This window comes from Neoarius graeffei, chromosome 24 (assembly GCF_027579695.1).
Source record: "Neoarius graeffei isolate fNeoGra1 chromosome 24, fNeoGra1.pri, whole genome shotgun sequence".
Classification (NCBI taxonomy): domain Eukaryota; kingdom Metazoa; phylum Chordata; class Actinopteri; order Siluriformes; family Ariidae; genus Neoarius; species Neoarius graeffei.
The window spans coordinates 27907217-27932558 of NC_083592.1; the positions used below are offsets into that span (position 1 = coordinate 27907217).

The 25342-nt window shown below is 40.2% G+C and overlaps 1 protein-coding gene across 1 annotated transcript; it reads right to left on the reverse strand.

Moving 5' to 3' along the window:
- On the reverse strand, positions 1-24083 carry LOC132872257 (coiled-coil domain-containing protein 180-like). Its single transcript, XM_060906966.1, has 38 exons — positions 24024-24083; positions 18552-18715; positions 16356-16441; positions 16163-16272; positions 15932-16060; positions 15727-15837; positions 15536-15631; positions 15293-15456; positions 15042-15161; positions 14855-14934; positions 14654-14742; positions 14441-14560; positions 14081-14254; positions 12932-13047; positions 12661-12787; positions 12532-12574; positions 12334-12443; positions 12056-12243; positions 11789-11964; positions 11511-11691; positions 11256-11402; positions 10214-10358; positions 9967-10083; positions 9796-9894; positions 9614-9697; positions 9295-9482; positions 8930-8991; positions 7637-7669; positions 7555-7567; positions 7313-7399; positions 4458-4527; positions 4213-4357; positions 2943-3103; positions 2733-2870; positions 2528-2639; positions 2344-2449; positions 2131-2248; positions 1-2025 (listed from the first exon to the last, which is right to left on the reverse strand). Exons 1-38 carry the CDS (start codon positions 24081-24083, stop codon positions 1891-1893), a joined length of 4404 nt encoding a protein of 1467 aa, XP_060762949.1. The 3' UTR covers positions 1-1890.
- Positions 24084-25342: the final 1259 nt, after the last annotated feature.

Below are 25342 nucleotides of genomic sequence, written 5' to 3' on the forward strand. Positions count from 1 at the left end.
AACATTGAAACAGATTTTATTCTTTTTTGAAAAATATATGCTCATTTTGAATACAAATCAGTTAAAACCAAACCCAGACAAGTTCATTCATTCATTCATTCATTATCTCTAGCCGCTTTATCCTTCTACAGGGTCGCAGGCAAGCTGGAGCCTATCTCAGCTGACTACGGGCGAAAGGCGGGGTACACCCTGGACAAGTCGCCAGGTCATCACAGGGCTGACACATAGACACAGACAACCATTCACACCTACGGTCAATTTAGAGTCACCAGTCAACCTAACCTGCATGTCTTTGGACTGTGGGGGAAACCGGAGCACCCGGGGGAAACCGGAGCACCCGGAGGAAACCCACGCGGACACGGGGAGAACATGCAAACTCCACACAGAAAGGCCCTCGCCGGCCCCGGGGCTCGAACCCAGGACCTTCTTGCTGTGAGGCGACAGCGCTAACCACTACACCACCGTGCCGCCCCAGACAAGTTCAATGCACAGCATTTTATTCAAGCTGCAATGTTAAACAATGCAGTGTTATTCTGTTTCTGCCATGTAAACTTGAAAAACTACACTGATACCTTCTACCCTCTAACAGTAACAGGAGGGACGTTGATGGACAACTCATCAAAAGAAAAGCGAACAGAAATCCACTGACTTTGCTTCAGTGAATATTAGATGGAGTACAACTGTTTAAAGATCATTGGTCACAAAAAGTTTAGAACACTCTCCCCATTTGTCACGTCTCGCCTTCTGTCATTAGCACTCACACACACACACACACACACACACACACAACTGTGAACTGATGGAAGTTATGTTTGATAAGTTGGGCAGATTTCAAAACAAACAAACCACGAACCATTCATGGGACTCTCTGTTGTTGGCTTTTCTCCATTCATCATTAAACAAATGTTTTTTGGCCTGCGTCTCGGACCACTTAATCCCTAATGATCTAAGATTTTTGTTTGTTTGTTTGTTTGCTGCAACGCTAGCTCAGGTTGCCTGACCTAAGGTAATTCTCTTTAACCATCAATCGGTAGTTAGTGTTCTATGCTCAAGTTGGCGCTAGTTAGCGTTCTACGCTCAGGTTGCCACGTTGAATCCGGGTCTTCTTGTTTCGCTTGGACACTTTAATGAGATTGTCGTCATTAAAGTGTCCAGGTGGAACAAGTGGACTCGTGATTCAAACTGCGTTGTGGAATGCCACAAATACTTCTGTTACAATTGCATTATTTCTTTTATTTATATATGCTGTTTTTATTTACCCACCACTGTGTATGGTAGGCTGAGCAAAATCACTCACATTTGGCAGGAAGTGGGTGCCAATTTCAAACACTGATACGTGCACACACACACACACACACGATATTTGTCATCATTCACGCCCCACAACACTGGTAAAACTTGCAATTACCCTTTCTTACATTTGTAATGTGCATTTGTGCCAATTTTTTTTTTAGTTCTGCATAAGTACGACATAGCCCAATGTGCTAACCTCAGATAGTTCACTGATGGCAGATGCCACAGCAATCACCTCAGACATATTGCATGCACGTCTTGCCTTCCTTAAATTCAACAACATCAGACTCACACTAGTTTGAACATTTTGGTTTAATTTTATATTTTAGAAAAGAAAGTCGTGGCAATAGTCTGGAAACAGAAATGTTTTTCCATACTCTAGTTTCCTTTTTCCATACTTATCCAGACCTGGAAACTACTAAAATCAAATTCCATACTTTTCCATACTGCGTAGGAACCCTGTGACTCCTTGCTGTCCAGAGCTGATTCTATAGACGTCTCCAATAAAGATGGTAACGTGCTTGCTTCCGGTTTGGGGGCGGGGTTGTATTGTTCCAGTATCGTTCCTGACAGAGAATGTCCACTAATCCCTCACAGTCATTCTGAGTTGAGTGTAGAGAGTGTCTTTAATTGGCCTCTCCAGTGCTGTTGCCAATGGAACAACTCTGCCTCCTGTTCCTGCCTGGATTTCTCCACACTCTCAAGCTCCTCCATGAGCCTCTGCTCATAACTCTGGGGTCAAACAGATACATGCAGCCACAACACAAGCATAATGGTTTCATGATGGGAGGAAATGCTTATTAACATAAGTATTTATCAGTAGTATTGACCATTTACCTGATGCAGAGCATTTCGAACCTCCATAGCCTTAAAGTGTGCCGTTGTGGTTTTAGCTGTAGTGATGGTGGCTGTCTCTCGTTCAGTGGTCCCAAAGTAAGTAACTCCTGGCCACGCTCTGTAAAAGGAAAATCAACAAAATGTGAAGTGAAATCTAACATACACTACTGACTGCACCTGTAATGTACAAAGATCTCTTTTATCAGTCTGAACCTGCTCCCTCTCCCCAGTAAAGGACTCTTCTCATCCTCTTCCTGCACAGGATCCGCTTTTGTTTTCCGAACAAGTGTTATGATGTTTTCCTGCTTTGGTTCTACGGCTGCAAAGAAAGAGTTCTCGGGTTACTGATTTGCTTTATCTTTCTAAAACAACCCAAGCTTTATCACAGACCACTTACATCCACCTTGGATCTCGTCAACGGTAAGGATGTTGTCCAATTGGAAGAGCAAGTTCTCTGTCAATGTGGCAAGTGCAGTCACAAACTCATCTGCATTCTTCTTAATACACGCCTTTTAGGAAGGAAACATTTGCAACATTCACAAATTATAGTTCTAACTATAGTTCTAGTTCTAGTCGAAGTGGCAGTGTGAAGTGTGTATGACCTGGAGTTCCAGTCTGTTATTTGTAATAGCCTTCCTCAGTTCTTCCTGCCGGTCATCCTCAGCTGTGACCAGCCTGTTCAGTTCTTCCTCACAAGCCGGGTGGCTCAGACGTACAGACAGCTGACCGCTGTGTTCTCTCTGAGGAGAGGGAGTGAATAACATTACACATGGAATAAAATGGCAAGGCAGACAGTGAGTAATTCAACTCACCTTCTTTTCTTCACTTTGTTGCCGAGTCCGTTCAAACTGCTGGCGGATGAGTGTCAAACTCTGACTCAGGTCCCCCAAATGCTCATCTCTCAGTTTTGTTAGAAGTGCTTCAGGTATCTCACAGACCATCTCCTCAATGGTCTTCAGCTGCTTACAGAACTCTATACATAGAATAAAATCAATAATAATCTTTACAGTGGTAGAACATTTTCATTTTGGGTCCTTTGATAAATTAAACAAATATTTATGAGCAGTAATCATAAGTATAAACCTGTGAAAATTATAATAAATTATTAAACTAGATAGAACTTGACGCCAATGGCATCGATGGGGATGCCTCCGTCTGGTAGACTACACGCCTTATTAAGTTGTGATTTGGTGATGGACATTTGACCTCACAGTAATCTTGACCTGTGACCTTTTAACCTCAAAATCTAATCAGTTCATGTTTGTCCCCAAATGCACAAATGGTGAAAGTTTGGTGAAATTCCTTTCATTAGCCTTGGAGATATCGTGTTCACAAGGTTTCGGGATGGACGCACGCACGGACGCACGCACGCATGGACGAACGCACGGACAACCCGAAAACATAATGCCTCCTGCACCTTAAGGTGGCGGAGGCATAAAAAAAAAAAGAATATTCAATAATATAAAATAACCAAGAACCTCAAATAGGCAAGGTTCATGAACAGATTTCGAAAAATTAGTCAGTAATTTTTGACCAAGTTTCCTCCAAACTTGGTTATCATTTCCCACTCAGGAACTCAGAAACATCTAACAGCTGAATATGCTTGAAGGAACAGCATTATCTTTTGAATACATAAAGTATCAGAAACCCATCATTGGCTAGTGTCGCTCTGTTTTACAGAAGAGAGAAATGGTGTTCTTCCCACCCAGAAATCAAGGCCAGTTGTGCTTTCATGGACTACTGGCTCCAAGTAACTCTTCCAAACTTTATCAGTAACATAAGAAAAATCCTTCACTGGTTCAGCAACCTGCACGGGATGAGTTATACTGCTTCAATGGCTTGTGCCAGAGCTAATCATTATTACAGTCATTATTGGGAATGTGATAAGCAGCCAGTGTAGAGTGAATAAGTCCGAGGTAATACTATTTTCCTGGTAAGAACACGAACTGTCACATTCTGAACAATCTGATGTTTAATTAACGAAGCAGCAGGGCAGCTGGCCAGTGATCTGTTATGATCCAAAGTCTCGAGATCATAGAACTTGAGTTAGTTTTGAAGCATTATGAAAGAGAGGAGGCTCACCTTGTACACAGCTATGGTGGTACTCATCAGATTGACTTTGGTAGACAAGGAGTCTCTTGTTCAAGTCTTCGGCACACGGCTCAAAAGATTCCTGAATATACTGAGGACGGCTGACCAAGCGGCGCCCCTTTTTCTTGTAGAAGTCCTGAAAGTGAAGTGACGCAATCTGATTATTCTTAGTACTGACTTTGTTCACAACATTTGAGTGCTTATTATTTGTCCTATAATTAAAGAGACCGGCGTACCTCAGCTTCCTGAAGAAGGCGGTCATTGGCTTCCCACAGAATGTTAGTGATCAAACCTTTAAAAGTGAGGCTGGAACAATACAAATTACCCACTCGTTAATAAAAAAAAAAAGCTTTATGTTGAATTAATATGTTCTGCTACAGGGTATCTGCACATTTTTCAAGTACAAATTTAAAGACTTTTAAGACCTTTTCAAGACCTCTAAATGGAAAAATTAAGACTGTACCATGGCAAAGAAAATGATAAATACGACAACTTAAAACTGTTTTCTGCAATAGTTTTTTTTTTTACTAACTTTAAGAAGAATGCACACACTTGGTGAACAACAGGGTGCATCAATGGCAACTGTTAGACATGCAAACAGCTGAAGCAAAGTCGTGTGTTTTGGGCCTGCAGAACTACTGTAGCAGCAATGAGAAGACTGGTGTTTACTGGAGAAAACACCATGAATCATTTCAAAAACGAAAACAATAAACGGCAAGTAGAACCAGCTGAACAACCTTAGCCGGCATTATTTCAATCCCCAAAGATTATCTTTGATGATGTGTGATTTTGTGTCCGACGGCAAAATCAGTCTGAGTGTGGTACAGTATACAGCTGGCTGAGGAAGTTCTCAAGTATCTTCTGCATTATAGCAGATAACACAAACCTATTTATGCAGTCATACAATCATCAGAGCGTTACATTAAACACAGAAAAACAACTGTCACCTTTCATAACCATTATTATCGATATTAATCAATGTGTTGTAATAACTGTAAACTAATTATCATCAGTGCAATTGTTATATCAATGTTCATTATTCCAAAATAATCATTAATTATTATCTATAATCCATGAATAATTGTTCGTATTACTACTAACTACTTTTTTAATAATAATAAAAAAATTAACTCAATTTTATAACATTTTAATAATCACTACTTATTAGCTATATTAATTAATAGAGTAGCAATTATTATAATTCAGTATTATTAATTGCTACTTAATTAATAAGCAGTGATTATCAAAATGTAATTTAATAATTAATAAGTAGTAATTATCATCAACTACTACTTAATTATACTAATAATTAATAAGTTGTGATTATTAAAATGCTATAAAATTGAGTTATAAGATTAGTTAAAATTATTATTAAAAAAGTAGTAATTATTATTATTATTATTAGTAGTAGTAGTGATACAAACAATTATTCATGGATTATAGATAATAATTTGTTTTTAATAGTGAACACTGATATAACAACTGTACTGATAATAATAATATTAGCAACAAGTATTACTAGTAGTGTTATTGTTTTTTATTATTATTATTATTATTATTATTATTAGTAGTAGTAGTAGTAGTACAGTTATTTTATATCAATGTTCACTATTTAATTTGTTTGTATTCTACCAATTACTACTTTTTAATAATTATTTGTAATAATTTTTAATAACTTAATTTTATAACATTTAATAATCCCTAGTACTTATTAATCACTAATTCATAAGTAGTAATGATTAATAATCAATAATAATTACTACTAATACTAATTATTATTAGTGGTTGTTAATATTATTCTTATTATTATATTAAAAACACTGTTGTAGACGATAGGTAATAAAACTAAAAAACTTTTTATACAAATTATTTATATTGTACTATATTTAGAATTATTGTATTTTCTGTAGTTCTTTTTAATTGAGTTTTGAAATAAAGGTTGTTTATATATTTATATTAAACTCAGTACAATAAACAATGTTAATTATGTAAAAAATGATGCTAATCATTATTATTAGTAGTAGTAGTATTTCCTATAAGCCCCATTTTCAACCTGACTCTTGTGCGCATGCGCGAACCCCCCTGTGTTTCACACCGGAGCGCTTGACTTCTAACACACGCACGCCTTGTGTCCGTGAAAAACCAGTTTCCCAGTGGGCGTGTCCCCAGCGCTGCGTTACCGTCTTTAAACGCATTTGTGCGATCCAGCGCTTTTTATCGCAAACGATTCTTCTCCTTATTTTGGGGGTATTTGTCATCCCCCAACCACTTGTCGTTAAACAGACATCTCATCTCATTATCTCTAGCTGCTTTATCCTTCTACAGGGTCGCAGGCAAGCTGGAGCCTATCCCAGCTGACTACGGGCGAGAGGCAGGGTACACCCTGGACAAGTCGCCAGGTCATCACAGGGCTGACACATAGACACAGACAACCATTCACACTCACATTCACACCTACGGTCAATTTAGAGTCACCAGTTAACCTAACCTGCATGTCTTTGGACTGTGGGGGAAACCGGAGCACCCGGAGGAAACCCACGCGGACACGGGGAGAACATGCAAACTCCACACAGAAAGGCCCTCGCCGGCCCTGGGGCTCGAACCCAGGACCTTCTTGCTGTGAGGCGACAGCGCTAACCACTATACCACCGTGCCGCCCCGTTAAACAGACATCTTCCCATAATTATCAACGCTTTCTAGCGCCTGCGTAAGCTACCTGCGCATCTCTCACTCTTCACAACCACCGCACCACACCACACTGCCTCCAGTAGCCTCCTAACGTTAGTTCTTGATCTACGGAATGCACAGAACGCACAGAACCAATGCTGCCCCCAAAAGGTGCACTGGTCACTTTTAAAATTACGGTTAAAAAAATACCCCAAACCGGATGGAGACATTTCATTCGTTAGGTCCAATATTAAATTTAATACCTCCCTTTCGAAAATTCCAGTCATTCCAAACAATTTAAGACGTTTTTAGGCCTTGAAAACCGAAAGTTGTATTTAAGACTTTTTAAGACTTTTTAAGGACCCGTGGGAACCCTGTGCTAAGAGTAAAGTACTGTATTATCTGCAAAAATGTTAACATTTACATTTCCTGTTGATCATCAGGTTTAGGGCTGAACACTTGGAATTGGAATCTCTTACTGAACCGAGTGGGTTTGGTCAATCTTCTCACCCTGGCAGGGGGAAAAAAACAGAATGTTAAAATGTTGACATATCAACTGAATACTTTCCTCAAAGAAGTACATAAAACAATGTTACCTGCAAAATCATCTTCCATGAACAGTTTAATGTCTGATATAAAATGAGCTGTAGTGAGATGAAAACTAACCTCTGTGAGTTAACTGACTCTGCTGATTTCCTCTGCAGGGGCTCTAAACCTGACAGGCTCCGATTTTTTCTTGACCTTCGACCTGACACTGGAGGAGAACTTGTTCTGAGAGGAGCTGATGGGTCAGAAAAGAAACCACAACAGCGGGGTTTACATTCACACAATAGTTTAAAGGTAGACTGTCTTTCAGATTTTTCAAGTGTAGGTCATAAAAATAATTTTCCCCGGCACCCAATTGTTTTTGTTTAGTGGACAGAAAGCTACTGAATTTGAATCACAGACTTCCAATTTTATTAGATTAAAAAAAAAAAGAGCAATTAATCAATTTAGGGCCACATAGCCCTAAATTCGCCACTATTTTTTCCTGCTTCACCATGACCCAAGTCAAGATACTATGTCAGGCATCACGTGGTGGGCTTTCCCCATTCGCGCAAGGCATTGTGGGATATAAATTTGAAACAGGAGAGAAACATGGAGGACGTGAGTGTGCGAATGAAACATGAAAGACTGACTACAGTAACGGAAAATGAGAAGAAAAGACATTATGTTGCGATGGAAAGGAAATGCAGGACCAAAGTAATAAATATTGGCAGTCAGCGAGCACCTCGGTGCGATCAGCTGTTCGTTTAGCGACGGAATGATGTAACTGTCAATGCATGGTCAATATAAACCTGTAGATGGCAGTAATGCAACACTGGATGCCAGCTGCCATGAAACCCAAAAGAAGAAGGTGGTAAACCTGCACATGCGCACACGGACTTCCTCTGTCTGCTTGACTGCGCGAAGAGAGTGATTTCATGCACATTTTTTGCTTGGGAATCCCCTCAAATTAAATAACTTCCTAGCCACAGAATGGCCTTTTTTTTTAGCTATTACAGAAATAAACTTTAGAGGGAACTAAATTTCACTGATTTTACGAAATCAAAAGGCTGCCTAGCTTTAACTAATTTCTCTAAGGAACTAGACCAAACCAAAACTTTTGCATGATTTTTATGACGTGCAAAAGATTAATCCATTTATTCTCCAATTTACATGAACACCAGTAAAAATCTAACTCAACTACAATGTGAAATGCCACTTTCGAGAAATATCTACATTTAGCCACATTCCCTTTTTTAAACTGCAGGGATTTTGAAGCTTCAGGAAGTGGATAATACCTTAGAAAAAATGTAATGAAGTTGTATACAGTTAGGTAAACTTTTCAGTGTCACACCATGCAGTTTATATGATCATATATTGCTTTGACTAGCAGACTACTGGTGTGCATCTAAACAATTAATGTTACACACTGAAACTGAACTTGCTATGAAACTCATAGTAAGCAAGCCACTCATTCTTAAAGTGAAGGATGAAAGAAAACATTGGTGTACAGTACCTGCTGACTTTGTCGCTTTAAGACCTACACTGATCTCTTGGCAGGTTTGAGGTTTGCTTATCCTGAAATTTGGGAAGAAAAAAAAAAAGAGTCTTGTGTAATGTGTGTCTTGAACCACTTCCTGGTTTCAGTTTCACTGTGAGTTGAAAAAAACATTGTGCTCCTTGTGGATGGGCATTACCGAAATGGTGAAACGCTTTAGAAAAAAGCAGTACTGGAGATTAGAAATTACCAAGCAGAAGTTAAGAGATGCATTAGTTGTTGGTGAATTAGTAGTGTCTATTTTTTAAATCACATAAATGTGAACAAATATCTTGCAAACTCTACTGTCAAGCTGTTTTGTAGTTGTGGTTTTTTTTCTTTACCTTTGCAGTCCTCTGATCACCTCTACAGCCTTGTCATCCATGAAGGTACTTCCCATTCTGCTGGGCTGGAGAAGGGGATCCGTAGCTGGGCTTCCCACCTTCTCCTGCGTATGTGACCCTGAACAAGCATCCACAGCAAATGCCCCCTGCAGAGGTGTGTCAGGCAGTGGAACAGCCATAGAAAGGTCCTGCAGTCAAGAAATAATACTGACAATGAAGATGATAATGATGACAGAGATGGCCACAATCATTATGCTCATCATCTTCATAGAACCGACTTTAATACAGACTATTAATGAGTACTTGTGCACTACCATACCAGATAACAGTCCAGATACTGACTTCTCATTCTCAGTTCTTCTATCAGGGAAGATGTTAAACCAAAAATGTCACCAGATGTTACCTGTAATGCATTCATTTTAAGTATATACACATTAGAATTACATACTTTATACTTTCCATACATAAGGCATGTTTGTGATCACTGTAAACAGAATTTACCCTGTTATCCAGACCGAGTTGGGTGCAGGCATCAAGCTTATCTTTCAGTTCACTCATCACAGTGTTGATCTTTTTTTTGTGAGCGTTGCTCTTCATGACCTGCCGGCATATATTGTTAGACTAATGCTGGTGGTAGAGAATTCCCAAGAGCCAACAAACCGTTTAACGTACCTCTGATTTAATCTGGACTTGGGTGTTTGTGAGTAATCCTTGGATTTTCTCAAGAAATATTAGATCCACTTTCAGAAACTGGAGCTTCTCTTCAAACTTCCTGATTGCATCTTTTGCCTGACCAGATTAGAAAAACATCAGTTTTATTGTTTACATTTATCATTTCGTATTTAGTAAAATGATTTAGTAGACATTTATCATTTACTAGCATTATCAGCCCTTGCCTACTGCGTATTTTGTACTGTACCTGGTCCAGGCATTTGGATTCTGCACACTCCATGTCCAGCATTAGAGCCTCATCAGCTGAGTCGATGCGTTTAGCAATCTTCTCTAGCTGCTTCGTGTATTGCTTAATCTCTTTTGGAGTAAAATTACCTCCTTCACTAAAGAGCCTTTAAAGTAAAGAAAATGGTCACAGATTTGTTTCCTGATATGTACAGAGTAAAAGAATAAATAAATAAATAAATAAATGGTTTAATATCAGAGTTTCCACAAATATGGCTCTTCATCTGATATAAAAGCTAAATATGCATACTCCACTAATGTTAAAATCCTAAATACTAATTGTTAAACTTATATTAAATATAAAAGATAAGAAAATTCTCTAGCCTGAGATTTAAAAAAAAAAAACACCTTTACTTATAATAATAAATATTGGAGAAATATGAAAAATAAGTCAAATTTGAGCAATACTATGATATTAATATAGGAAAAATTATCGAAGACAACATGAAGGAATTAAATGATATGATTACCTAATTTATAAACAAAACTTGTAAATGTAACAGCAGTAGTATAATGAGGGGGGAAAAGGCTGTGTAATAATAAACAAATTAATAATAACGAATGCATTAAGATACTAATGGGAATTATACTGATAAAGTTAAACTAGGGGCGGCACGGCGAGGGCCTTTCTGTGCGGAGTTTGCATGTTGTCCGCGTGGGTTTCCTCTGGGTGCTCCGGTTTCCCCCACAGTCCAAAGACATGCAGGTTAGGTTAACTGGTGACTCTAAATTGACCGTAGGTGTGAATGTGAGTATGAATGGTTGTCTGTGTCTATGTGTCAGCCCTGTGATGACCTGGTAACTTGTCCAGGGTGTATCCCGCCTTTCGCCCGTAGTCAGCTGGGATAGGCTCCAGCTTGCCTGCGACCCTGTAGAACAGGATAAAGTGGCTAGAGATAATGAGATGAGATGAAGTTAAACTACATCACTAATTATTACTGTTGTTTGCACAACAGTTTATAAGGATTTAATAAGTTTCTCATTCTCAAAAATTATGAACATACTTGAAATGCTTCATTAATTGTGCACTGGCCTCTCTCAGGTCCTGAAATCTGGACTCCGTATTTTGTCTAAATTGTCTCTGTAATTCCAGGATGATATTCATGTGTTCAGCTAAGCTGATTTGCAGTGAATCACCAAGTTTCACCAGCCTGTTAACAAACAAAAGCACATTGATAAAACATGGAACATAAAAACAAGTGTATTACTGAACAACCAAATCAATTTTATATTCTTGTTACTAGTACACAAGCACTTACGTGTCAGACTTGGTAGCAGTGTACAACATGTCCTCCATGCTGGAAATTTTAGCACAAAAATCTTCAGTTTTATCGCGCTGTGTGACCTGGAGGTTGTTGAAGTCGGTTCGGAAATCAGCTAGAGCCTGTAGAACACCGTCACAGTGTCTATCCACACGATCTTTATGTAAGATCAGTTCGGCTGGAAACACCATACAGACAGTTCACAGACAACAGGTTTTCAAATAATCACATTCAAAATATAAACTAAGTGTACAAATAACAGAATGCCTTCACACCTGCTCGGACATTGTAAATGTCCATCTCGATCCTCTTGGTTCGAGGCTGATGGAGATGGAGCCGGAGATCCAGTTCAGACTTCAGCTTCTCTTTCTTGGCTTCCATGATGGCCACGGCGTGATTCAGAACCTCCTGATTCCTCTCCTCAAGGTGATTAAAGAATTTCTTTCTTACACTATTACATTGGGATACAAATTAGACTTGGGTAATGAAATGACACACGGTAGATGTTATTACTTTGATGCTTTGAAAAATATTCATCTTACTCTCTTTGTAATTCAACTATGAGACTTTTTGGATACAAAACTGCTTCTACTTCCATAACATTGAAAATCTCTTCAGCATCTTCACACTGTATTACAGGGCAGCTGTAGACATTTCCCTTTACTGTTGTGAAAGTTTCATTGTTTTGAGAGTCTCTGAACTCCTGTGAGGAAAAAAAATAAATATTCTCCTTGAGAAAAAAAAAAAGACGCCATGTTTTTAAAAAGGTAACAGTAGCAGTGTAGGTTACAGGTGGAGAGAAATGCGCACAAAGATGTACCTCAGTGTGGGATAAATCTGGAGTGTGTGCTTGAGGAGTAATATTCTGGAAAGCATTTGGGCAAAGATTTACTGAGGGTGACTTCTTTATGCGAGATGTCTGACTTGCACCTAGGAAAGGCAGAACAGTGAGAGATGAAGTACAAAAATATTATTAGACCGCTTGAAAAATGAGTGACACTAAGACCTTCTAACTCACCAAGGATAAGTGAAGGATAAAGCATCTGAAGCTCCTCTGGGTCCTAGAGTATACAAACAGTTACAGAATTCAATTCAATTCAACTTTGTCATATATTCAATTTTAACTAAATGATGGCCTGAAATGTACCTGACTGTATATTTCATTGACACTGAAGTATCGACTGACTGAAATGCTGTATGGGGGTATTTCTTTTAGGACCATTACAGGATACCTCTCCACTGTATCAACTCCCTCCTTATAGAGACTGACATATCTGTAAAAGTATCAAAAAATGATATCGTGTTGTCTTTGTGCTTCCTTATAGAAATTGACAGACCTGCAAAAATTAGGAAAATTTGATGGAAGATAAAGCTGTGGTGATTACAACACAGAAATAAGTCGATTCTTTTCTGATTACCCTTCCTTAATTTCCTCTAAAAAGTTAAGTATCTGCTCCAGTCCAGCTTTGAGGGCCTCCTTTGTGCTTTCCTGCCTGAGTTTGTCCATCATCACATCCAGCCGAGCCTCTTTTTTCTACCAACATCAAATAAAGCACAGGCAAAAAAGGCATGCATATAGATCATCAGATGTCAAATTTACAGGTTCACTATCTTTTAACAATTACTTTACAGAACTACAGTACTGTACAAAATCTTAGACACCCTATTTTTTTTCGTGCAAACTTTATTGTTTTTTTTTATTTGATGACTTTGACATTATCAAGGGCGGCACGGTGGTGTAGTGGTTAGCGCTGTCGCCTCACAGCAAGAAGGTCCTGGGTTCGAGCCCCGGGGCCGGCGAGGGCCTTTCTGTGTGGAGTTTGCATGTTCTCCCCGTGTCCACGTGGGTTTCCTCCGGGTGCTCCGGTTTCCCCCACAGTCCAAAGACATGCAGGTTAGGTTAACTGGTGACTCTAAATTGACCGTAGGTGTGAATGTGAGTTTGAATGGTTGTCTGTGTCTATGTGTCAGCCCTGTGATGACCTGGCGACTTGTCCAGGGTGTACCCCGCCTTTTGCCCGTAGTCAGCTGGGATAGGCTCCAGCTTGCCTGCGACCCTGTAGAAGGATAAAGCGGCTAGAGATGATGAGATGAGACAAGTCAGTACAAAAACATTTCAGCACAAAATTAGACGTTACAGAAAAATGACAAAGTCACTAAAAAAAAGCATCATATTATGCGAGAGACCAATTTTCAGACAAAAAAAACATAATAAAGGCTGCTGGGTTTTGCTGCAAAATTAAGAAGCAACTGGGACAGTCAAAGTGTCCAGAAGAACTGTGGCTGGTTCTGCAAGATGCTCAGTAAAAACTACAGCTCGTTTCCTTATAAAACTGCACTCACTGTACCTGAGATTATTATTTTTTAAGGTAAAATATTAATTTTTAACACCAAATATTGACTTTGTTCATTTATTACTGTTTACTGATTGTTATAGTGTTTTTAAATGTAAAAACATATAATTTCATTATTTTTAAGGCATCCTTGCTCTACAGCATTTCTTTGCAGGTGCCTAAGACTTTTGCACAACTCTGTACATCTCAAAGGAAAAATGTAATCAGTCTCACTTCCTTCTTTTCTTCATACTTCTTGCTGACTTCCTTGAGAGAATCCTGCAACTGCTGCTCAGTCCTCTGCAGACCTGTGCTGTGCACGTCCCAAATATTAGCTGCCCCATGCACAAATTTGAACAAAGACTTACTCAGGAATGCAGTAGTTTTGGCCAAACCCTCAAAGGCTTTCTGTAATGTACAGTAAAAAAAAAAAAATTACACCATGGTTTCATTATAAATATTCATCAAACATCACAGGGCATCAAATTTCACTGTGTATTTTCAAATACATACCATATATTGTACACTGCTTACATCATGATACAGGCAAATTGCCCCCTTTTTAATAAATACGGAGTGTATTTTCTAACTTACTTCCATTGCTGCTAAACGCTCCTCCGCTTGGGTCTGGCATTTGCCAATAAGAGGCACCATCTCACTAATAACAACGTCTTGTATCTGGTCTGAGGTGACTCCATAGGTAGACACTTCATTCTGTGTGAATCCATGATGCAAGTTTTATTTGGCTTTTAATTCATACAATTAAATGAAATACTAAAACATAAAGCCAAACATAAGGTTGCAAACCTTGACGCGTTCAACTTCCAGGGAACAGTCTTGCCAGGTATTCTCATAATATTCACGCAGTTTTGTCATGGTCTCCGTGTGCATGCAATCTGAAAAAGTGTAGCACAAATCACAAATTCAGTAAATTCAAACAAACAAACAAACAAACAAACAAACAAACCTTAATATGTATGTGCACAGTGGATAGTAGCATATTCTTACCAATTTGCTCATTCACTGAAGATAAAGAGGCGTACCATTCAGCAGCGGATGATTTCGAGCAGTTTGGTGGGGTCATGTTTCTTTAAATAGAAACAAAAGAAGCACATTTTAAATGCCGTTTATCTTCAATTGATCTGTATTTTTAATTACTTTATAAAAGTTTGTCTCGTTTATTGAACTGTCTAACCTGACTTGCTCAAGGATTTTGAGGCGTTGCTCACTGTATGCTTTTTGTTTTGTCTGCATGGTGTTTAAAGCGTCTTGTACATTTTTGGGGTTTTGAATTTCAGGGCTGTTCATGAAGTCTCTGGGGTTGAAGAATAACAATCAGTATATAGTGTATTCTTTCAAGCATAATAACACTGCAGAGTTTTTTTGAGATCTGACATGCTAAAGCCTACTATCGACTTTAAGTGCCCTGCCTTGCAATGGACTTACTTAAACTGGCTGACTGCAACAGCAACCTTGATTTTTTTCCAGTTCTGAAGGTTTGTCTGCCATCTCTGGTGGTAAAGAACCTCTTTCTGCAAATCCTTTTCCATCAGGTTCAAATGGAGTTTAGCCACAGCTCGTCTGTTTGCCAGCAATGCTTGATTTATCATCTGTTTCAAAGGACACAATGAATTTAACACAGCATGCTTAATAGAACAATGTTTTTTTTTTAAATAAAAAGTGACTTACCATAGCTTCATTATTAATTAATCGGTGGATATCACTGGGCAACAGATAACTGATTTTTTCAAGTTTCATTGTGTATTTCTGTAGCACTGCAGTAATCTGGAAAAGACAGACAAATTATACATTATATATAGTAGATACACAAAGTCTGTATATGATGATAATAAGAACTTCATTTTGATTTGCTACCGTACCATTGCTGCTCGTTCGAGCTCATATTTGACAAATAGCTCATCCAACTCCTGGATACAATTTCTCCTCATAGCAAACTCATGGCTTACACAGGTCCAAATCTCATGTAGATCCTGAGTGAAAGTTACAATTACAGGATGTCAACAGCTCACAATTCCAACAATTTGTCGTGTAGAAGATAAATGACAATCCACACTATGAGATCACCTGCTGGCTGAAGGATTCTAAATCAGCACCATGTTCTGTTTTCTGCATCGATCTCTCCACCTCCTCATCATATTCTGATAGTTTGAGAAGGAAATCTTCCCCAGTCTCTCTCACCAATGACTCAAAGTCCTGAACAAAACAGAGAGACTGTGATTAAATTAGTCACAATATGAGGCAAGTGTTGGGAATATTATAATATTCATTGCCTCTACAGTACTGAAAGTAATATACCGCACTGAGCTCAGTAAACTCTCTTTGGAGCTGAGTGACAGCTTCCATGTGTTCCCTTTGTTTTTTCTTCTTGAGTCGCTCAACGATGTCTGAGCCCGTCTTTGCTGAAACTAGAAAAGAGTTGACTATTATCACCCTATAAAACAACGTGAATGTGATTTGTGTTTTAAGATTATTCATGAACTTTACTAACCGACACTGTCAGGCAGTCCTCTGATCTCTTCATGATCATCCTGGTCTATGCTGAATACAGGTTGTGTTCCTGAAAAAAGCTGGTTTCTGACAAGGAGCATATTACATACCAGAAAATATAGGGAGGAAACACACACACACACACATATACATACAGTACATAATATATATACATATAAAACACATGTTCATTTATTCTGTTACAACTTTGGCTCGGGTGGTACAGTGGTGCAGCAAGGGTCCAGGGTTAGTGTACATCAAACTGAGTTTGACCTGGTCCTCTCATGGGTTTCCCAAAAACATGCTGCCTAGTCTTGGTGTGAATGATTGTGGGAGTGTGTGTGCATTGTGCCCTGCTATCAATCCACGTTGTATTCCCACCTAACAAACAGTATTCCTGGGTCAATACACGTGCCGAGCTGGATCACAGTAAATCAATAAACAAGAGGTCATTCATTCATTTTCCATACCACTTATCCATCAGGGTTGCAGGGGAAGCTGTAGCCAATTGCAGCTGACTCTGGGCAAGAGGTGAGGTACACCCTGGACAGCTCGCCAATCTATCACAGGGCTAACACAGAGAAAAACAACCATTCACACCTATAGACCTCTTGCAGTTACGTGACCGGAATGTAAACAGCCGCCATCTTGTCGGTCAACAACACAGCTGAATACTGCTGCACTCATGTACAAAATGGATCAATTTCAACCGACGGACTACACGGCTCATTTTTCTAATGAACAGATAACTAGATATATGTCTAAAATAAACGACCTACAGATTAGTGACCCTTATCGATTACCGGACGTAGTTTTCACGACCGTGTCAGTGGATATTGAACTGCCAGAGGTGGAATACCCAGATGTGTATAATTACCTCATTAACTTTCCCTCGCTGTTCAGTGGTGAAGCACTGCGTGCTTATAAATCTCTGGACAGTTATCTTTACAGAAATTCAGGATTTGTCAGCCCCCCTCAGATGTGGCATCTTGTAAACAAGAAAATAACAATCCTCATTGGACGGGTAAGTCACTTAAGTATTGAGTACTAGTACTGATACTAGATATATCAGTAGTATCTAGTATAGCACTGACCAGCCGATTATAGAATAGAATAGAATAAGGTAATTCCAGCTGTAATTCCAAATCGTCCTTCTTGTTTACCATGGATCTGGCGTTGGAGAGGTAGAGGCTTGGCAGTGGAGGTTTGAGTGGCTGTTTTCTGAGCTTAGTCAACAGGCCGGCTCTGCAGCCTCACTTTTGCTTCCTCTCCCGACGCTGCCTTCTTTGCCTGCCAGACCCGATAACAATTCACAGAGACCCCGCTGGTCTCGCTATCTCGTCCAGAATGTTGTGCATGCGATGGAAATCGCTACAAACCGTCATTTTCTGCTGGAAACTAATGTCCAGTAAGTCCATACGGTTGTAGTGGATATTGAAGTCCGGTACAGATGAACAACACGCAAAAATACACACAAAAAACATAAAAAACGTGCACAGGTAGGGAGAGCTTGTAGCCGCAGCATCCCCATTATGCACTGCCATATCCACTATTATGGTTGAATATTTTATATTATCAGTTAGATCAAGTATCAGTAGTCTATCACTATTACTGTATATATGGTATACCTGATAGCAGCAATCCATTTTGCACGCCTGTCAGGGTGCCGTGGCAGCCTACTGTCAAGTGTATGTGAGCATCATGGGTTTCCCGCACTTGAAAGGGAAGGACTCAGACACAGGATTCCACTCGTCTTATGTTTTATTGATTTTCAGTGGAGTTGACGTTGTAGTAGAATTGTATATAGTAGGGTTTTCCAGAAGAAAAGGTAGAAGTAGAAGCAGAAGTAGAACCAGAAGTAGAAGGCGGAAATATGGCGTTTGACCGACAAGATGGCGTCTGTTTACAATCTGGATCGGCTGTGACGTCACATGCAAGTGGTCCATTGGCAATTTAGAGTAGCCAGTTGACCTAATCAGCACGTCTTTGGACCGTGGGGAAAACCGGAGCCCCCGGAGGAAACCCACACAGACAAAACATATAAGCTGCACACAGAAAGGCCCCAGTCAGCCATGAGGTTTGAACCCAGAACCTTCTTGCTGTGAGGCAACCGTGCTAACCATTGCACCACCTTGCTATCTAACAAGTGATCAATTGATTTTTATTATTGTACCAATTTTAGCAGTTACCACTGTACCTCATAGTGACCTCAGAGCACTGCTCAGCCCCACTTTGACTCCTTAGAGGATGCTGATCGGATCCAGTGTCTGTGTTCCTGCTAATGGGGCTATCCTCACTCAGAGAACCTGCATGTGCAGCACGCCTCCTCCTCCTTTCATGAATAGACAGTGATAAGTGAGCCTACAGAGAAAAAAACAACTATTTTATCATCATAATCAGCAAATTATGGAAGCCAAGAACAGCCGTGTTTCAAAAAAATATTTAAATGTACTTTTCTTGTGATGATTAATTATTTATTAATCTCATCTCATTATCTCTAGCCGCTTTATCCTTCTACAGGGTCGCAGGCAAGCTGGAGCCTATCCCAGCTGACTACGGGCGAAAGGCGGGGTACACCCTGGACAAGTCGCCAGGTCATCACAGGGCTGACACATAGACACAGACAACCATTCACACTCACGGTCAATTTAGAGTCACCAGTTAACCTAACCTGCATGTCTTTGGACTGTGGGGGAAACCGGAGCACCCGGAGGAAACCCACGCGGACAACATGCAAACTCCACACAGAAAGGCCCTCACCGGCCCCGGGGCTCGAACCCAGGACCTTCTTGCTGTGAGGCGACAGCGCTAACCACTACACCACTGTGCCGCCCTATTTATTAATCATTGCTAATAAATTATTAATAGCAGAGCTCATTACACTTAAGAGAATAGTAATGCATCGACCTGATTTTTGATGCCTTTTTCAACCGTACGACGTCCGTATACGTGTACCACCACAAGGAACTCGATCGTATGTGCAAGGCAACGAAGCAGAGTCACACCATAATAAATGTCGTGGTGTTGTTTCTGGCGCATGGCATGCGGTGTCAAAGAAAGGAATAAATACAAATTTGTAACTGTGATGTGTATCTCATTATTGGTATCACTGTCACAAGACAATGCAGCAATTTACTGACGTGAAATACACGACACTCCACAATTCAATGGTTCGTATGCTATAATATTATTCTGTTAAGGTTGCAAATATTTTGCTCATACACTCATTGGGAGCTCTGCTTTTAAGCCGTGCTTAAATATATATTCATTAAATTTTTTTTTAAATTTAATACATGTTAAATTCGGGCGGCATGGTGGCATAGTGGTTAGTGCTGTCGCCTCACAGCAAGAAGGTCCGGGTTCGAGCCCCGTGGCTGGCGAGGGCCTTTCTGTACGGAGTTTGCATGTTCTCCCCATGTCTGCGTGGGTTTCCTCCGGGTGCTCCGGTTTCCCCCACAGTCCAAAGACATGCAGGTTAGGCTAACTGGTGACTCTAAATTGACCGTAGGTGTGAGTGTGAATGGTTGTCTGTGTCTATGTGTCAGCCCTGTGATGACCTGGCGACTTGTCCAGGGTGTACCCCGCCTTTCGCCCGTAGTCAGCTGAGATAGGCTCCAGCTTGCCTGTGACCCTGTAGAACAGGATAAAGCGGCTAGATGAGATGAGATATTAAATTCATTCATTCATTAGTTCATGAATGAATGTGAAATTGTACGGGGCTGCACGCACACCACAATGGTCGAATAATTATGATATAATTATTGTAAAATGGGCTAAATTGGGACCACAGACAGAGAAGCAGGGGGGAGAGAGAGAGAGAGAGAGAGAGAGACGCTATATATAATATTTGTTGACACCTGATCATCACACCCAGTCTTCCCCAAACTGTTGCCACAAAGTTGGAAGCACGCGATTTTATAATTTGTCTTTGTATGCTGAAGAATCACAATTTCCCTTCACTGAAACCAAGGGACCAAAACCTCTTCCAGTATGAGTGCTCCATGAAGACACGGTTTGCCAAGGATGGTGTGGAAGAACTTGAGTGGTCTGGAGAAAACCCTGACCTCAACCCCACTGAACACCTTTTGGATGAAGTGGAACATGGACTGAACACCAGGCCTCATCACTCTACATCAGTACCTGACCTGACTAATGCTCGTGTGGCTGAATGAGCACAAATCCCCACAATCTCCAGAAAGCCTTCCCAGAAGAGTGGAGATTATGATAACCACAAAGGGGGTAAATCTGGTATTGGATGTTTCAAAAGCACATATGGGTGTGATGGACAGGTGTCCAAAACCTTTGGCTGTATAGTATAGCACAAGCAAAAATATATAATTTGAGGACATTATGTTGATGTTTATAATTTTAATCTTGTGTTGTACTGCTACTGCAAGAGAAATTATAAATGTAGGCAGATCAGACGCTCGCTGTCTGTGCTGTGAAAATTGTGCATGCAGACGATCATCCAAGTTTCCAAATCTGTCATTGCTTAACTCTTGAATATTTTCTATAGTGAATACTATCATTAAAAAGCTTATAATTTCTGCTTTCCATAGAAATTCATCTCGTTAAGATCTGTTCAGTACTTTGGAAGTAACGGCAGGTTGAAGTTGGTGCAACAGAGTTCACTCTCTGCTCGTGTGACATTGGGAAACTGCTGGTGATTTCTGAGACACGGGAAAGTGGTCAGTCTCTCTCTCTCTCTCTCTCTTCTGATCGGTTTCTGACTGGATTACTCATGAATATCAATCAGATAACCCCTATAGGGATGTTCTCTAGCTCTCAGTGTTTCTGATCGAGTATTCAACAAAATTTTCCGTCAGCTAGTTTTGATGTTATGATTCATGGAAAACTTTGAGGGGAGTGTTCATAGCTTTATCTACTTATTTTTTCAAATGAAACTGATTCCTGTAAATAAATAACTATTTTAGAATGTAACTGTAATTGTTTTGATGAAAAATATTGAGATCTTAGTGGTCAGAATGAGATTTTTTAAAACCGGAATTCAGAAACGCGAGTGTCATCTCATCTCATTATCTCTAGCCGCTTTATCCTTCTACAGGGTCGCAGGCAAGCTGGAGCCTATCCCAGCTGACTACAGGCGAAAGGCAGGGTACACCCTGGACAAGTCGCCAGGTCATCACAGGGCCGACACATAGACACAGACAACCATTCACACTCACACCTATGGTCAATTTAGAGTCACCAGTTAACCTAACCTGCATGTCTTTGGGGGAAACCGGAGCACCCGGAGGAAACCCACGCGGACATGGGGAGAACATGCAAACTCCGCACAGAAAGGCCCTCGCCGGCCATGGGGCTCGAACCCAGGACCTTCTTGCTGTGAGGCGACAGCACTAACCACTACACCACCGTGCCTCCCCACGCGAGTGTCAATTTCGGTTAAATTCATAGAAGTTGTTTATTGGATGTGGATCACACAGGGTTTTTTTTCCCCAAGGTTAGCCTTGAAAGCTGTGACTATTAATTGAAAGAAGAATCATTTATATTATTTAATATAAACACAAGAAGGCCTTACTTTTGAGAAATACAAGGCCCTACAGGGCACAAAGAGGGTATCAGAAATGACCTATTATTATTATTATTATTATTAATTAATTAATTAATTAATTAATTACAACCCCGATTCCAAAAAAGTTGGGACAAAGTACAAATTGTAAATAAAAACGGAATGCAATGATGTGGAAGTTTCAAAATTCCATATTTTATTCAGAATAGAACATAGATGACATATCAAATGTTTAAACTAAGAAAATGTATCATTTAAAGAGAAAAATTAGGTAATTTTAAATTTCATGACAACAACATATCTCAAAAAAGTTAGGACAAGGCCATGTTTACCACTGTGAGACATCCCCTTTTCTCTTTACAACAGTCTGTAAACGTCTGGGGACTGAGGAGACAAGTTGCTCAAGTTTAGGGATAGGAATGTTAACCCATTCTTGTCAAATGTAGGATTCTAGTTGCTCAACTGTCTTAGGTCTTTTTTGTCGTATCTTCCGTTTTATGATGCGCCAAATGTTTTCTATGGGTGAAAGATCTGGACTGCAGGCTGGCCAGTTCAGTACCCGGACCCTTCTTCTACGCAGCCATGATGCTGTAATTGATGCAGTATGTGGTTTGGCATTGTCATGTTGGAAAATGCAAGGTCTTCCCTGAAAGAGACGTCGTCTGGGTGGGAGCATATGTTGCTCTAGAACCTGGATATACCTTTCAGCATTGATGGTGTCTTTCCAGATGTGTAAGCTGCCCATGCCACACGCACTAATGCAACCCCATACCATCAGAGATGCAGGCTTCTGAACTGAGCGCTGATAACAACTTGGGTCGTCCTTCTCCTCTTTAGTCCAAATGACACGGCGTCCCTGATTTCCATAAAGAACTTCAAATTTTGATTTGTCTGACCACAGAACAGTTTTCCACTTTGCCACAGTCCATTTTAAATGAGCCTTGGCCCAGAGAAGACGTCTGCACTTCTGGATCATGTTTAGATACGGCTTCTTCTTTGAACTATAGAGTTTTAGCTGGCAATGGCGGATGGCACGGTGAATTGTGTTCACAGATAATGTTCTCTGGAAATATTCCTGAGCCCATTTTGTGATTTCCAATACAGAAGCATGCCTGTATGTGACGCAGTGCCGTCTAAGGGCCCGAAGATCACGGGCACCCAGTATGGTTTTCCAGCCTTGACCCTTACGCACAGAGATTCTTCCAGATTCTCTGAATCTTCTGATGATATTATGCACTGTAGATGACGATATGTTCAAACTCTTTGCAATTTTACACTGTCGAACTCCTTTCTGATATTGCTCCACTATTTGTCGGTGCAGAATTAGGGGGATTGGTGATCCTCTTCCCATCTTTACTTCTGAGAGCCGCTGCCACTCCAAGATGCTCTCTTTATACCCAGTCATGTTAATGACCTATTGCCAGTTGACCTAATGAGTTGCAATTTGGTCCTCCAGCTGTTCCTTTTTTGTACCTTTAACTTTTCCAGCCTCTTATTGCCCCTGTCCCAACTTTTTTTGAGATGTGTTGCTGTCATGAAATTTGAAATGAGCCAATATTTGGCATGAAATTTCAAAATGTCTCACTTTCGACATTTGATATGTTGTCTATGTACTATTGTGAATACAATATCAGTTTTTGAGATTTGTAAATTATTGCATTCTGTTTTTATTTACAATTTATACTTTGTCCCAACTTTTTTGGAATCGGGGTTGTAATTAGTTAGTTAGTTAGTTTTTTGATTGAGAATGTTAGATGTGAATGACATTCCTGACTGGGATGCATTCATCTCAAGCTCCAGTTTTTATAATTAGCACTGAGTTCTCCTTCTTTGTGATGTATAAATGAGAGTTAAGAGCAGTTATATTGCACAAATAAAGCCATTTGGTGAAACTTTGAAGAAGAGTATGTACCTATTACCTATTTAACGGTTTTTACCTAATTAGCATACTTAATGCTCATTAAATACTAATTTTCGTCATTTGTTTTTACTAATTTTTAAAATTTGGTAAACAACCATGTGCCTGCCAATTTCCATGTAAATATTTTTCACTCTGCTTTTATTCAGTCTGTTCAAACTGTGTTCTCTAAATTAAAATAGTGCAGTGCTTTAAAATTCCTCTTTAAAATATCTTACCTGAGCGTCAAACATTTGTTGGTAAACCTTTCCACTTGGAACAACCCGAGTCTCAGTCATGACTATTGCAGTGGCTAACTCTAGCTAATGGGAGTTACTGTAGCTAGCCTGCTAACAAAATGGCGCCATGATTCTGATTCTGATTCTGAAAAACTGTTATCTACGTGATGCTACTGTGAGACGCAGGTTGCTAATTCTGAGACCAGAAGAACTAGCTCCTTGATTATTTATTTATTTATTTATTTATTTAAATTGGTGAGTTTGGTGGTACAGTAAACCCATTCTCCATACTAACAGCACCAGGGTCTCCTCGTTGCTATGGTGACAAGGTGGGCAGGTGGAGCAGCATTTCCTCACTAAATCCACAACTAGGCTCTGACCCACTGCACAGCATCCCCCCAGTCCTCATACTGTACACAGGACCAGTCAGAAGTTTGGACACACCTTCTAATTCAGTGTTTTTTCTTTATTTTTATTAATTAAAAGTCACTTCATGTCCTAAAGTAATGATGGATGTCGTTTCTTTTGACTTAGTTAAGCAGTTCTGGACATAACATGGATTACTACCGTTGTGGAACAAGGCTATTTACTGAGAGGACAGTTAGATCGCCTCAGAGCCCCCGCTCTGAAACCCACTCCACCCGTTTCACTTAGGGACCGTCAGTAAACTCTATCAAAACAATAGCTTTCAGGTCATGTGACTGGGGCGGCACGGTGGTGTGGTGGTTAGCACGGTCACCTCACAGCAAGAAGGTTCTGGGTTTGAACCCAGCAGCCGGCAAGGGCCTTTCTGTGTGGAGTTTGCATGTTCTCCCCGTGTCTGTGTGGGTTTCCTCCGGGTGCTCCGGTTTCCCCCACAGTCCAAAGACATGCAGGTTAGGTTAATATGGGACAGCCTTGGGCTGAGGTGCCCTTGAGCGAGGCACCTAACTCCAGACACGCAGCTTGTGAACAGGCAAGGCAGGCAACTGCTTGGGGCCCCCTGGCCCAGGGACCCCCCGAGAGTCAGGGCCTGAGGGCTTATTTATTTTGTTTTTTATTGTTTTTACTGTTCTTTACCATTGTATTTTCACATTTGGAATTTAAAAAACTTTGATTTCATACATTTTTCGTTGGTGTCAGATTATTTATAACATATTGGTGATGAACACTGGTCAGAAGGGCCACAGCAGACTCTAGAATCGCCTCTGCCTAACTCCCAACTGCGCCCTGGGTGCTGTTAGCATGGCTGCCCACTGCTCTGGGTATGTGTGTGTGCTCATTGCTCACGTGTGTGTGTTCACTGCCCCAGATGGATTAAATGCAGAGAGGAAATTTCA